The following is a 15280-nucleotide window of genomic DNA, read 5'->3' as shown; positions in this document are numbered from 1 at the left end:
AGGGAGCTTAAAGCTCCTCCAGCTCCAACCCCGACCGCTTCCACTAGAGCAGCTTGCTCCAAGCCCCTGTGTCCAACCTGGCCTTGAACACTGCCAGGGATGGGGCAGCCACAGCTTCTCTGGGCACCCTGTGCCAGCGCCTCAGCACCCTCAGGAAGGTGAACTCTGCTGTCTGGGGGGAGCTTTGGGTGGCTGCAACTCTTCTTGTGCATCTTCTTGGCTCAGCTTTCCCAAGCAAAACTGGTCAGTCACCACCACAGCCTTTTCGATGACCTTTCAGTCATAGCTCCCTGTATTGCTCATAGAACCATAGAACAGTTAGGGTTGGAAAGGACCTTAAGATCATCCGGTTCCAACCCCCTGCCATGGGCAGGGACACCTCATACTAAACCATGACACCCAAGGCCTCGTCCAACCTGGTCTTGAACACTGCCAGGGATGGAGCATTCACAACCTCCCTGGGCAACCCATTCCAGTGCCTCATCACCCTCACAGGAAAGAATTTCCTCCTTAGATCCAATCTAAACTTCCCCTGTTTCAGTTTGAACCCGTTACCCCTTGTCCTGTCACTGCAGTCCCTAATGAAGAGTCCCTCCCCAGCATCCCTATAGGCCCCCTTCAGACACTGGAAGCTGCTCTGAGGTCTCCCCGCAGCTTCTCTTCTCCAGGCTGAACAGCCCCAACTTCCTCAGCCTGTCTTCATACAGGAGGTGCTCCAGCCCCTGAGCATCCTCGTGGCCTCCTCTGGCCTTGTTCCAACAGTTCCATGTCCTTTTTATGTTGAGGACACCAGAACTGCATAGGTAGTGAGGAATTGTCCTACAGCCTTTGGAGGGAGATAACTCCGGAACAGATGTTAGCATGTCTCTGCTGAGGTTAAGGAATGGTTTATCACTTGTGTGTCCAAGGAAGCTCCCTTCAGAGCTGGGGCCTGGCTGGAAGGCTTGGGACAAGGGATGAACCCAGTGTGCTCTGCTGGTCTGGTGGGAGTGGGGCTTGGTCAGGGCTTTCTTTGCTCCCTGTCCGTGCTCAGCTCATGACTCATGGAGCTGCACTAACACGTGCTATGGATGAATTTTGCCAATAGAACCCTCTTGGGAGGATTGGTGGGGACAAGGAAATAGGAATATATTGTCAGAAGTGTTCCTGAGCTAGTGAAAATCCCAAATCAGCTTTTAGTCCCTAAGTTACCTCTGAAACCTCTGTCCATAACTGGTGGTGTGGGGCACCTGAAGCACAGTGGGGCTGTGGTTGTGGTTTTCTGTGCTGAGAACAATTGCTTTGTCTCCTTGAGCTTCTTGTATCTGTTGAGAGGCTGTTTGCTGCCTCACTGTTGCCTCAGCACAGTGGACTCTGCAGCTAAGAGGAGCCCCCAAGATACCCAAGAGGTGGAATTGCTCCTCCAGCATCTCTGCGAGTTCTATCTTTATATCGCTTCCAAAAGCTGGTGACCAGACTATTATAATTAGTAGAGAATAATTAATAGAGCTGAATAATTAATATTCATTAATATGAATATTCATACTCATTGCTATCAGACACGAGGGCCATGGGCTTGCTGGGGCTGTGCTTTGCAAACACGAGGAGCAGATGGTCCTCCGTGGCCTGTATGGTTCATCTCCATGGGAAGGCTGTTGCTCCCTGATGGGTGCAATGTCTTATTTCATGCTGATGCTGTCAAACCTTCCACCCCAGCTGCCATATCCCCTTCACAAGGCTGAAGCTCCCTCTCAGCAGGCTGCTTATTCCAGTGTGAGCTCATATACATAAGGATGCAACCACTGTCCAGCCTCCTGGTAACAAACAGGCCAGATAGGGACATCTGTAGAGCTTCTTGTGCCCCCCAAGCACTGTTATTTTGACCTTTTCCGTGGTCTTACCAGTATTTCCATGCCCTGTTTCAGACAAACAGTGGAGGAGAGCAATAAAAACCCCTTCATGGCTTTGCACCAGGTACCAGTCCCTGGGTCTATGCTTGTAACCCCTCTTTGATGTCTCTGTATTAACACCTGGATTTCAGCTCCATTGGTGACGCTGTCTTTGGTCTCTCTCATGTTCTCCCTGCAGGGGAGGTTTCTAATCAGGGTGCCATTTGGCACTGGAGGACTTCAAGGCTGTAAATGCTGCAGGACATGGGCTGCCTGGTTGGTATCTGAATTGACACCAACCAGCAGTGCAGAGAACTCGGGGTGAGCTGTGACAGAGGCACCTCGATGAGTGTATTTAGCAACCGAAAGATGCTCCAAGCACTGAGAGGATGAAAAGTGGTGCAAGAAGGTAGCCAGAGGGAGGGAGACATCCTCCCTGCTCCTGGCTGTGATGGATGCTGGGGTAGCAAGGGGAAGGAAGAGCATAAGGATTGCTGTGCCCAGAGCAGTCACAGGAGACAGTTAATGCCAGGCTGATGGTAGCCAGGGCTGGAGGAGTTTGCCTGGGGTTAGAAGATGGTGAATGGCCCAGCTGTGAAGTCTTTGCTCTTTAGCACATGGGGACTGGTGGTGAGTGGAGATAAGAAAGGCAGCATTGAGGTTGGGCTTGGAGGAGTGTGGGGCTGCAGCATCATCTCCCAAAGGGAAGTGCTGGAAGTCCAGACACAAGGCAGAGCCGCAGGGAGTGAGCTGGCAATGAATGACCTTATGCTGGCCTGGACAGAAGGCTCTAAGAGGTCTTTTAATCTATTGATCTAATGACTCGTGCGATTGGGGTGATTTCCACTCGTCCCTCATCACTCGGCTCTTTGTCCCAGTGCTGGCTGGCAGCAGGACAGGGTTGTTCCCCCAGGACGTACACGCTGCTCTCCCAGCAGGTGCTTTACAATAGCAGCAGCAGCAGCAGCAGCAGCAGCGTGTGAGCTGGTGGAAGAAGCTGGGTGAGAAGTGTTGGGAAGCAGCAGCAGCTGCAGCCTGTGGTGCTCTGTGATGGAGCGCAGGAGGGATGGGGACCAGAGCTCTGCCCAGGCAAGGAACCAGGAGAGGGCTCTCGGTCCTGACCTTCATGCATCTCTTTTGAGCTGTCATAGAATCCCAGCCTGGTTTGTGTTGGAAGGGAGCTTAAAGCTCCTCCAGCTCCAACCCCAACCCCTTCCACTAGAGCAGCTTGCTCCAAGCCCCTGTGTCCAACCTGGCCTTGAGCACTGCCAGGGATGGGGCAGCCACAGCTTCTCTGGGCACCCTGTGCCAGCGCCTCAGCACCCTCACAGGGAAGAGCTTCTGCCTCAGAGCTCACCTCAGTCTCCCCTCGGGCAGGTTCAAGCCATTCCCCTTGGCCTGTCCCTACATCCCTTGTCCCAAGCCCCTCTCCAGGTTTCCTGCAGGCACTGGAGCTGCTCTCAGGTCTCCCCTTCAGGAGCCTTCTCTTCACAGTCTTTCATAAAGGTGTTACCACCCTCCTGCATCCCTTGTGCTTCTGCACCCACAGCTCAGGCAGTGCTGCAAAGAGCTTTCTCTCCCTTTGGACCCATCTCACCCTTATTTAAGTCCCGTTTGCCTCCAGTTGTGATGCACGTGGAGACACCTCATTCTGCTCCTCGAGAGGAGCTGCTCTCCCTGCAGGAATGTGTGCAGCCAGTGCCTCCCACCTCCCTGTGACCTCCTCATCCTCTCCTCCGTGTGCTTCCCTCCCCACCAGCATCCTCGAGCAGCGTGCCAGGCTCCTTCCCCCTCGGTTTGTGCTCACTGCTTTGAAGTGAGACCCAGAACACACAGGGAGCTCACGGCGTGGATGGGATCCAAGCAGCACGGTTGGTATCTGACTTGTATTGTCTGGCGAGTGTTTGCTAAATCCCTGGTGCAGGAGCTATGTTCCAGGGCAGGAGGCGGCTCACACTTAGGCAATGCAAACAGCAGGGTTGTCTTCATGAAACAAAGCTCAGTTTCAGTCTGAAACCTGGATGGGAATAGCCAGGACAGCAGTAATCCCATGGGATAACGTCTTCTAATGGCATCAGTACTTGTGGGGGCTAGAGAAGCTTTGCTTAGCTTGGGAAAAGCCAGAGCATGAAGGTGATGGAGCAGGTCCATAAACACCTTGTTGAAAAGGAGCTAATTCGGAGCAGAGGGCTCTGTAGTTCGGTTGTGAAGGGTGTGGGGAAACACGGTGCAGAGCAGGGTGAGGAGGTAAAGGGTGGGAATGGCTTAGTGTGTCCCTTAGGAGTCAGGCTGAAGCCTGATCCCAATTGCATCTGTCCAAAGGACGGTTTGGTGGGGGACACCCTGGGTAAAACACTGCGGTTGGTGTGAGTTGGTGATGTGATTGTTGGTGTTAAGATGGAGACCAGGGTCCAGCTCTGGGGCAGCAGCACAAGAGGGACCTGGAGCTGTTGGAGGGAGTCCAGAGGAGGCCATGGAGATGCTGCAATGGAGCAGCTCTGCTCCGGGGCCAGGCTGAGAGAGCTGGGCTGGGGCAGCCTGGAGAAGAGAAGGCTCCTGAAGGGGAGACCTGAGAGCACCTCCAGTGCCTGAAGGGGCTGCAGGAAACCTGGAGAGGGGCTTGGGACAAGGGATGTAGGGACAGGCCAAGGGGAATGGCTTGAACCTGCCCGAGGGGAGACTGAGCTGAGCTCTTAGGCAGAAGCTCTTCCCTGGGAGGGTGCTGAGGCGCTGGCACAGGGTGCCCAGAGAAGCTGTGGCTGCCCCATCGCTGGCAGTGCTCAAGGCCAGGTTGGACACAGGGGCTTGGAGCAAGCTGCTCCAGTGGAAGGGGTTGGGGTTGGAACTGGATGAGCTTTAAGCTCCCTCCGACCCAAACCACCCTTTGATGCTACGAAACCATAAGTGGAGCCACCACACAGCCAAATGTGGTGTTCAATTCAACCCACCCTCAACTTCTAATAGCGCCCATTTCCCCTGCACAGCAGCAAACCCTCTTTCGGGCTCTGCACCTCCACTGCTGATCTAACACAGCCTCATCCCTCTCTGTCCATGCCCACTTGTGCCTGGAAAGCACCAAGGAGTCCATGGCCTGGGTTCTCCCTCCCATATGATGCTGCCCCATAGGAGGGGCATCCTGCAAGCACCAGCTCGGGCCCAAAGGCACAAGGCTGTAGCTGTTTGTGGCTCCAGTCCCAGCTGCTTGGAGCTTGGAGCAAGCTGCTCTAGTGGAAGGTGTCCCTGCCTGTGGCAGAGGTTGGAGCTGGATGAGCTTTAAGGCCCCTTCGTCCCAAACCAGGCTGGGATTCTCTGAGTGCCCTGTACCTGTGTCCTTGGCTGGGCCACTTCTTGGTTGTGTTCTGCTCTTAGATCCTTGGAAGTGGCCCTGGGTCCTGGGATGTTTGTGCCATTGGAGGTGGGTGAGGACTTACTGCAGCGATGGCAGAGCAAACCCAATGATGTAAGCAGCTTTTGGTTCCCTTTGTGATCTTCTAAGGAGCTAATTCTGGAGCAAACTCTATCGCAGTGCAGCACTGAGAGTAAGCCCTGTGCAGACTCACATCCCAGCTGTGTGAGAAGGAAAAGCCCCGTGACCTGACCCTTCTGCTTGTAAAAGCTCAGTTTGGGTTGCACAAACGCGGTGCTGGCCCTGCCCGAGTGCTGGCACAGGCCCCATCTCGATAAATCCCTCTGCTTTCTTCCACTCACTCTCCTCTGGAGCCCGTCCAGGCTGGACAGGAGGGACCCTGTTGCCTCCCAGTTAGAAGGGAGGAGCGGAGCACCCGACCTGGACGTGGTGTTCCAGGCGATGCTTGGCTGCTTGGGCTTGTGTTCTGGTGCTCTTTGATTATCAGTCTTCCTGCCTGAGGATGAGGGTTGTTTTGTGCTGAGGAGTTCCAGGAGGGGCAGCTCAGCTCCAAGTCCTGATTCCCCTCTAGGTGTGTATTGAGCCCACGTCTTCAGAACCGGGATGAAAGAGGTCTCCGGAGCGGCTCCTGGATCCCCAGGTATCCCAAGAGCCATTCCAGGAGCACAATCCAATGGTGGTGGTGGCCCTGCAGCGAGGTCAGTGTTTGGGGACTGTGTCCCTGGGCTCTTCCCCTGGCAGGAGCAGAACAGCAGTGCCGTTGGTCAGGGATCTACCATGAGCTTTGTCACATCCCTGTGCCTCTCTGAGTCTTCATTGTTCCCCAATGGAAGAGGTGACTCCTGTCCCCCAGAACCTTCAGTCTAGGTCCAGTTAGTGGCCTGCGGAGAGGAGTACACAAGAGCAGGATTAGGTCTCCTTATTTACTGTCTAGTCCTTTAAGTGCAGCCCACTAAAGCCGGGTGAAATGGGGTGGCTGATGTGCTGTGAGCAGGTGAGGCTGTGCTGGAAAGCCCTTCCCCGTTCTTCATAGCAGCATCCCAGTATCCCAAGGGAGCTGCAAGGATGCTGGAGAGGGACTCTTCATCAGGGATGGGAGTGATAGGACAAGGGGTGATGGGTTCAGACTGAAACAGGGGCAGTTCAGGTTGGGGTTAAGGCAGAAGCTCTTCCCTGTGAGGGTGCTGAGGCGCTGGCACAGGGTGCCCAGAGAAGCTGTGGCTGCCCCATCCCTGGCAGTGCTCAAGGCCAGGTTGGACACAGGGGCTTGGAGCAAGCTGCTCCAGTGGAAGGTGTTGGGGTTGGAGCTGGATGAGCTTTAAGCTCCCTTCCAACCCAAACCATTCCATGGTTCTATGATTCCAGTCTTCCTCCCACCCTGGGGAATGGAGGTGCGAGGGTCACCGAGCTGGTGGGTACCTCCAGCGTGGGAGATGCCAGCTGAAGTGACCTCCTCTGGTGCCGTTACCCCCTCCAGCACCCTCCAGAGAGGCAGATAAAGGCGTTGTCTTCTGCCTCTGTGGGTCTCCAAACAAACAGGGCAATGTGCCCCCCTGGGCAGGCACCTTGGACCCCGCCAAATGGCGAGGCTTGTGTGGGTGCTGCTGTTCCTGCCATCCTAGTGCATGAATGGACAAGCAGGGCATTGACGGCTGCGGGGACAGGCACAAACGCTCCACTGTGTCCCCTCTCACACCTTCCCCTCCTCCTCCTCGGCCCCAGTGCCCCGAGGACAATGGCTCCATCCATGCCAAGGTTCACAGCTGGCAAGGGCGGAGGAAAGGGCAGGACAGGGGTGGAGAGCTGGATGGAGAAGGGATAACGGCTCAGGGAGGGAAGGGATGAGGGGAGATGGAGAGGTGGGACAGGGGAGGAGATGCTGCGAGGTGGCTGGTGGAGAGGACAGGAAGGAGAAGGGAGGAAGAAAAGCTCAGGAGGGTTTGGGAGGGAGGAGGAGTGGTGATGCTCACTCATCCCTTCTGCATGGAGCTGCCTGCCTTCTCCTGCAGGGCTCCCTGAGGGATATGTCCATGCCCTGCTGTGGCACAGCAGGATGATTTCCTGTTGCTCCTCGTGCCTCTTCTGTCTTGGGATGTCTCCACCACACACCTTGTCCTCCCTGAGGCCTGGGAGATGGAGAGAGAGGGCATTATTTCTCCATATATATACCTAAAAAGGGTATATCTACTGATTTCTATCCCCTGCTGCTAGTATGTGAGGGACAGCAACACTGCACACAGGTACAGCGGTGAGGGTGGCTGTGGGCTGGAGCCAGGCCGTGTTACATGGTTAAGGACACTTCCCAGCTTATCCAGAGGCATTTTGTCACGTATATTCTCCTGTGCACATAAGCTGAGGAGTTGTGGGCCTGTATGAGAGCAGGAAGGAGCCTTGCAGGAGATAGGGAGATGCTGCTGTGAATGGTGGTACCCGGTGTGGGCACTGGGCTGCGGGATGGAGATGGTTTGGTTGTACCTGGTTCTGGTGTGGTTCATGACTCTTTTGCCACTCACTGCTCAGCCAGGTTGTTGCTCCAGGGTTTTCCTGGCCTTGGAGACCCTGGAATGGTTTTAACTCAGGTCCTCTTGGATCTCCTTAGCCCTGTGTGGTGTTTTCCCAGGATCTTGTCCCATGGACACCAAGGGCTCAACCTTGGCCGTGTTTCTGGTGTGACTTTGGACCTTGGGTTTCTGCTCCAGCAGGAATGAGGGATGCACAAGCTGTTCCATTGCTTTGGAGGGGCAGGGCTGTCCTTGGTGATGGGACAGGGGTGGGACACAGGGTGGGGGCTGTAGCTCTGCATCGACTGGGGCAGACCTACCTTTTGTGATGGGAAACGTGCTGTGTTTGTGTGTGAGTGGGAGCAGGTTGTCCTAACGTAACTGAAGCTACTCAGGGATAGGAGTTAGCAGTGAGTAACCAGCCAGTGTAGCTCAGCATAGCTCCATCAGCACCAGATCAAGCCAAGGTCCCTGAAGTTGTATTGACCCCCATCTAGAAGTTTCCCCCACCAGCAGGCTGCCCTGAAGAGGATGAAGGAAGATGATAGAGGAGATGTGGTGAGCCCTTTCGCACCCCATGGAGGACCCACGCTGTGGTTCAGAGAGGGGGACTTGGGGTCCCCTTTGGGTGCCTTGGACAATCAGGGCTTCACTCTGAGGTGGTCCTGAGAGCACTCGGGGGGGAGCTGGGGGAGTGGGTGATGTCCCACTCAGGTTACAGCAGCCCCTTTGCTGGAAGCGACTGGTTATCGTTAGGGACAGGTAATAAAGAGCATTAATTAAGGAGGAATGCTGGGCTGGTAGCCAGGGGGAGGCAGGGGCTGCATCCGGAGGGAGTCTTTCCATCCCTCCATACCCTCTGGACAGCCCAGGGTTGGGTGCATGGAGGGATGGGGACATCACCCCACTGTCCCTTATGCAAGCAGCATATCCCCACTGCGGGTGGCGGATGTGCAGCCCAGGTCTCTGGGCAGGGTGTTGCTGTGATTCCTCACTGTATCCCACTCCATGCAGGGAAATGGAAGGATGCAATCCCCACCTAAGCAGAGCTGGATGCTCAAGCATCACCCTGCATGCAGATGGGGTCCTGCTGATGGGGAAGGAGGTCTGAAGCCAAGCGCTGGCCCTGCAGCACCCTGGGCTTAGGCAGTGTTTGGTTAACCAGCCCCAGCACAGATTCCTCCTGCTCGCGGCCAGGCCAGCAGCCAATCTGCCAGGACCAAAGGATAAACAGGGAAGGAAGGAAAAGGGGGGTGCTGAGCAGCAGGAGGCCCCGGGAATGTGCCGATGCGGCAGCCCAGCCCCGTGGTTGCACAACTCCTCACTCACAGCCACGGGAACGTGCTCAGAGCTGTGTCTCAGGGCTCTGCACCCACTCTGGAGTGCTGGAGAGCCATCAGGAGAGGGAATGCCGCATCTTCCCATGTGGAATCAGCAGCCAGGTCCTGCTCCACTCTACATCCACTGGGTATTTTGTTGTTGCCTCCCTGTACAGTGGTGGTTTTGTCACCAGGGTGCTCTGTGCCTCAGTTTCCCCATAAGCATCCTGCTTTAAATGTGCTTCATGCAGAGAGATATGCTTTGCTGGAAGCTCTGGCTGCCCCATCCCTGGCAGTGTTCAAGGCCAGGTTGGACACAGGGGCTGCTCTAGTGGAGGGTGTCCCTGCCCATGGCAGGGGTTGGAGCTGAGTGAGCTTTAAGCTCCCTTCCAACCCAAACCGTTCCATGAACTGCTCCCAAAGCTACAGGCTCTCCATCATGCTCCAGCCACCCTCTGTACCACCAGCACCGCATCCACGACCCTCCTCTCTGCTGTGACTGATGGCTCTGACCCTGCTACAGACATGAGTGAGCTCCCTGCCCTTTGCACCAGGCTTCAGGTGAAGGTTTGCCTGCAGCAGATAATGGACCTGGCCCGTCTGTAGGTCAAGGACTTCAAAGCAAAGCTGTAGTGCTGCTCTCACCTGCAGGTTACTCCCTCTCCTGCCTGGCTCTGCTGCACCTTGGGCAATGCTGCCAGTGGAGATGTCCTCTTCTTGCTGTCTTTCAAGCACTCAGGTCAGAGAATGGTGCTTTAATACCTTCAATAGCTCCCTGAAACCCAGAAGTAACACCCCCCCCCCCTTCTCTTACATGGCTTCAGTGCTATGGGGAGGCTCCGGGCTTGGCACAGCCTCTTCTCTTCCACCTCATCCCTGGTGTTCCGCCAGCCTTGGCTGATGCTCCCCAGTTGCCCTCCTTGTCGTCTCCAGGTTCCCACATCTGGTTCGTGTTAGCAGATCCCAGGCTGAAGTTCCTCAGCCCTCTCCCTTCCTCCCACCCCCAGGTGACCCAGCCAGGATTAGGGGTGATTAGAAGACAAGCAACAGAGCAGGAATAGAGGGGGGAGGGCCTGTTATAAATAGAAATACCATAAACTCAGCCTACCACTCGAGGTACGTTCTGGGTTTAATCTCTCAGACCTGTAAATATGACAACTCGCGGGGGCCGGACGCCGTTAACTCTTCCCGAGCCCATCTCGGATGGGATGCAGGATGCGCTGAAGCACCTGAAAACAGGGAGCCAAGAGGATGTCACCGGCTGCCAGCAGAGCAGGGAGGAGGCAGGGGGAAGCACCTCTGTTTGGATGTGTTTGGAGCTTTGGGGAAGGCAGAGAAAACCAGTCCAAACATTGGGATTCCTGACATTCTCACACGTACGGGGGCCTCTGCTCGCCAGGAGGCTGCGGTGCAGTTAACAGCGTGTTCTTCAGGCTGTTTGTGGATCCCTTCCATCCTTTTGCAGTGGAGGGGTTGGAAAGCGGAGCCGGGTGGCCAAGAGGAGGACGGGGCATAGGGACATGGGAGGGTTGGGAGATGCTTTGCAGCAGCATTGGCTGAAGGAGCTGGGAAACAGAAGGGTGGCCTGGAAGAGTCTCCGTGTCAGTACTGGGATGTCAGTGTGTGAGAAGGGGCTGGATTACTTCATCCCTGCCTCGGGATGTTCGTTGTGCGCAAGAACATTTGGGTGGCTCTGTGGGTACCTACAGCATCTCTCCCAGCTTGCTGCTGAGGGATGGAAGGCAGAATGCCTCCTGCTGAGCTTTAGGGACAGCAAAGAGGTTATGGGTGACAAGAGCCTTTATGTCCTCTTTGGGGCAGGCACTGGTGCAGAGGTAAGGCTGGAAATGAGATGCTGTGTGCGGGTCACTGCTGTTCTCCCCACAGGAAGAGGACCAAGGCCAGCAGCCCTGGGCTCCTCCATCTCTCGCTGGGGTGAGATGTGGGGTCTGACTGTGGGTGTTGAACTGCCCAGGGTGGCTTCCTGCTTCCCCCTAATCCCTGCTTTGGAGGGGGAGGGAGCATTGTTCCTGTCGTTGGGAGCTCGTGACTCTATGGAGGAGTATTAGGCTGTAATTAATCACCTAAAGCTGGCTTTAGGTAAGAGCCCGGCTTGCATGGGAGCTATGGGTGGTGGGACATTCCTCATGCAGCAGGTCCCACTGCCCTCACACGCCTGTTTCACCCCATCTGGCACATGGAATGTCCTTTCTTCCTATCAGGAAACCCCTATCCCATCCCACACGTGCAGCCAGACCCCACCGTGGTTGTTATCACATCCCAGCTCTGCAGCAGCACAACTGACCCACCGCTCACGTCATGGGGCTTATCTCACCCTTCGTCTGGGTCTCACCTGAGGGCTCCTGAAGGTGACTTTTAAGACAAGGTAGCAAAGAAATAGGAGAGCCCAGCACAGCGCTGTCTATCGAGGGCCTCCTGTCCTTTCTGGATAGGTCCTGGGTTCCTCTTCTACCATGGAGGAGCTCCTGGAGTTTGGAGGTGGGAAGGAAGCTGAGGTCTGGCTTTTCTTGCACAGGTTCAGTAGCCTGTGGAAAGGCAGCAGAATTGGTGAAGTGCCTTCTTCTGCTTCTCTGAACCTGGGTCCCAACCCTGGAACTTGGGAGAAGACAAGTTTTCTTACAGCTTTTGGGGGCTACGAGGATGCTGGGGAGGGGCTCTTCATCAGGGACTGCAGCGATAGGACAAGGGGTGATGGGTTCAAACTGGAACAGGGGGGATCCAGATTGGATGTAAGGAAGGAATTCTTCACTATGAGGGTGCCTGAGGTGCTGGCACAGGGTGCCCAGAGAAGCTGTGGCTGCCCCATCGCTGGCAGTGTTCAAGGCCAGGTTGGACCCAGGGGCTTGGAGCAAGCTGCTCCAGTCGAAGGTATTGGGGTTGGACCTGGATGAGCTTTTAGGTCTCTCCTAACCCAAACCATTCCATGACTCTATGGAGCAGGATAACAGGAATAGTTGCTACCACCTCACTGCAACTTCAGGAGAGGACATGGCTGTCACAACTGTCACTGATCTGTGGTGCTGGCACAGCTTGGGACCTCATAGGCTCTGCCTGCCTTGTCCTCTTCTCACCACAGTGCAACCCTAGCAGCAGCATCACATATCCCTGCTCCGGATCATAGAATGGTTTGGATTGGAAAGGACCTTAGGATCATCCATTTCTAACCCCCTGCTGTGGGCAGGGACACCTTCCACTATACATCCTTCCATAGCAAGAGCTTACATTGGAGAGCATTCCCACCTTCTCCATGTCCCTGAGCTCTGTTGTGGAGGCAAGTGGTGCACAAAGGGTTAGGTGCCTCGCAAGCAAACAGCTACCCAGGTTTTCCCCCCTCTAGCCAGGGTTTCTAAGGCAGAGATCCCTCCATCCGCACACACACCCTGTCCGTTGGCAGAATTCCTAGCTGGATTTATTTCTGCCCATTTGCTTGTCTTGGTATGAAAGGGATTTGCAGAGGGGAAAGCTGCCATTGGCCAGGGCTGGGATGAAACCCCCCAGCCGGGGCTTTGTGGTTCAGCGCCTGACCTTTCCCAATGCATGGTCCATAGAGGGGGGAAGTTTGGGGTCAGGGTCTTCTCCTGGGCAAGGGATGTGCTTTAACGTGGTGCTATGGGGTCTTTGAGGAAGGGGCCGTCTCTGTTATCTGCGGTGGGGGGAGCCGGACCTTCTCTTCCACTCTCTTGGCAGTGGTTTTGGCACCGGCCCCAGAGGGCTTCAGCCTCCCACTTGAGAGGCACAGATAAAGAAAGCACTTTCTGTCAACAAACCCCAGCCCAGCTTCCCCAGAACAGGCGAGGGAGGAGGAATCCTGCAGGAGAAAGGAGAGGGAAGGCCATTGCTTGCCCATGGAGGAGAGGAGAGGATGGAAAGGAGGGGTCCTGCGGGGTCGGGACCTCATCCAGAGCTGCTATGGCAGCAGCGGCGGTGAAATTCCAGCCCAAAGATGCAAAGGGATGGAAACCAGCTTTCCCAGCACCCCCGGAGCCTCGCAGGGATTGTGCTCTCTTTTGGCCTGCTAAAGGGAGCCCTTCCATCAATCCCAGTGCGGCCAGCGGGTCCTGCAGCTTCGCTGACAAAGCTGTTGTGGTGGTTGGGCAAGACCTGGCTCTCGGGCTCTGTGGAGCCATGTGTCTTGCATAGCTGAGCCCTGACCCCAAGATCTCCCTTCTCCCACGTGTCCTGAGCCTGGTCCTGGGAAGCCCATGGGTCCCTCAGCCAGAGCAGTGCTTGCAAATGGCTGCAGAAAAGCCTCACTTGTGACCAGCATCCCAGGTAGCGTCACCACCTTGGCTTGTCCCAGGCACTGCATTCCCTGTCTGGTCTCACACGGGGATGCAGACGGGTATGGAGATGACAGTCCTCAAACTGATGTTCTCACATGAGTTTCTTGACTCTGCAAAGCTCTGGTGGTGTTTCTGAAGCAAGGATCTTGAGTGTCCTTCTCATGGCTCATGCTTCCACCTCCTCTCCCTTCCCAGGCCACGACATTAATGGAGCTCTGGAACCATCGAACATCGACACCAGCATCCTGGAAGAGTACATCAGCAAGGAGGACTCACCCGATATGTAAGTTCTTCACTTGTTCCACAGCAGGAGCTCTGTTCTCTGTTGTTTTCTGGGTGCGATGTTGAGCAATGTCCAGCCCTGCAATTCGAGGAGTCACTGAGCAGCTCTGTCCCTCCTGGAATCCTCCTTTATTGTTCTTTGCTCTCATTTCCACTTCTTCCTCTTGTCTCTTCCTGGCTTCTTGCCTTTGAATGTCCTCAGTCTCTTCTGGTCCTTCTCCTTCCCCTCCTTGAGGGCACCACAAAAGCTTTTCCTTAATCTGAGCAATGGGAAAGCAAGAACTAGGAGCTCAGTGGGAAGTGTGGAGCTCCATGAGTGCGGAGCAGGGATGTGTGCCAACATCAAGGCCACGTTGGACACAGGGGCTTGGAGCAAGCTGCTCTAGTGGAAGGTGTCCCTGCCCGTGGCAGGGGTTGGAACTGGATGAGCTTGAAGGTCCCTTCCAACCCAAACCATTCTATGATTGGCAAAGAGGTGGGAACACATCTTGATGGCCACCAAGGAGACCTGGGCTGCAGGGGGGAAGCAGGATCTTTGGGGCTCATGTGACAAAGCACCTTCCCTGGGTGAGCTGCAGGTCCTGCTGTCTCCCACTGTCTCTGGCCTTTAACACCTCCCTGGGTAGCATCAGTCCCCCCATCCCAGGTGACTGACCTGCCTCCCTGTACGCTCCTGCTGGTGCCACCACAGCGCTGCCTGCTTTTAGGTGTCCCGCAGCACCATGAGAAGCTCCATCCCCATCGCTGCACGGCTGGGCAGGGGTGGGCTGAGCAGCAAGTGTCCCTCTGCTGAGGTTGTCCCCTTCTCTCCCTCAGCTGCTTCCCTGACATCCCTGCTTCAGCCAGCTATGCACACCCCCAGCCCTCCAGCTCAACCACCATCAACGCGCCTCTTCCCAGCTCCATCGCCAATGGGACCAACCCCACTTCCAGTGGTTCCCTCCACCTTCCACCCCCGGGCAGTCAGATCCCAATGCGGCATGGTCCTCTCCTGGCCAACCCTTGTGGACCGGGCTACGGTGCTCACCTCAACTGCAATAACAACAATGGCATGGTGGTCCCCAAGGGTTACCTTGGTGGCCACTGCCTGAACAACGTGGTCCCTCCAATCAAATCAGAGCCCAAGGCTTCCTACGCACCTGGGTAAGTGGGGTCGGGGTGGTAGAACAAGGGCAGTTGGTGGGACAAGTGCTACTCCAGGCTGGTGGGGCCTGGAGGGTTGGTGGTGGTTGGTCCCATTGCTACAGCATCGGTCCTGGCTTCACAGATTGATGCTTTATGGCAAGGGTAGGTCCTGAAAGGTTGTTTGGTGGATCTTGTCCGTATGCATTGAGTTCGAGATGATCAGTGGTGATGTCGGTGCTGCACATCTACAAGCGTGTGATGGGAGAATGTTTTAGCATTGTGGGGGGGTTTAAGAAGGAAGAGACATGGGACAAGACAAAAGTCAGTCTCCGGGATGTTGCCATGACCATCCATAGGGAAGATGTGGACTGAAATGGGAACAGAGATGCGCCTCTCATGTCCTGATGTTGTAGATACTCCACTCAAGAGAAGAAAAAGGTGGCTCTGAGCTGGATTTGTACTCCTTTGCAATGAGTTCTGAATGCAGACCTAGTGGAGGAGAAGAGGATGACTG

At 55.5% G+C, this 15280-nt stretch overlaps 1 protein-coding gene across 3 annotated transcripts in view; it reads left to right on the top strand.

Annotated features, from left to right (window-relative positions):
• Nucleotides 1–15280, top strand: part of MYRF (myelin regulatory factor) — a 62227-nt gene that overhangs the window by 12621 nt on the left and 34326 nt on the right. For 2 of the 3 annotated variants that reach the window (XM_061479278.1, XM_061479277.1), the window contains exons 2-3: nt 13555–13642; nt 14458–14784. In XM_061479278.1, the coding sequence (XP_061335262.1) occupies nt 13555–13642; nt 14458–14784 (415 nt within the window). The remainder of the gene's footprint in view (nt 1–13554; nt 13643–14457; nt 14785–15280) is intronic. The other variant, XM_061479279.1, reaches the window with a different exon arrangement.

The sequence above is a fragment of the Pezoporus flaviventris genome, unplaced genomic scaffold (genome assembly GCF_033815535.1).
Source record: "Pezoporus flaviventris isolate CSIRO_AGI_PZ_B2104156 unplaced genomic scaffold, CSIRO_AGI_Pfla_v1 ptg000145l, whole genome shotgun sequence".
NCBI classification, from domain to species: Eukaryota; Metazoa; Chordata; class Aves; order Psittaciformes; family Psittacidae; genus Pezoporus; species Pezoporus flaviventris.
Note: the sequence above shows the minus strand (reverse complement) of the source record. Positions and strands in the feature narration are given on the sequence as shown.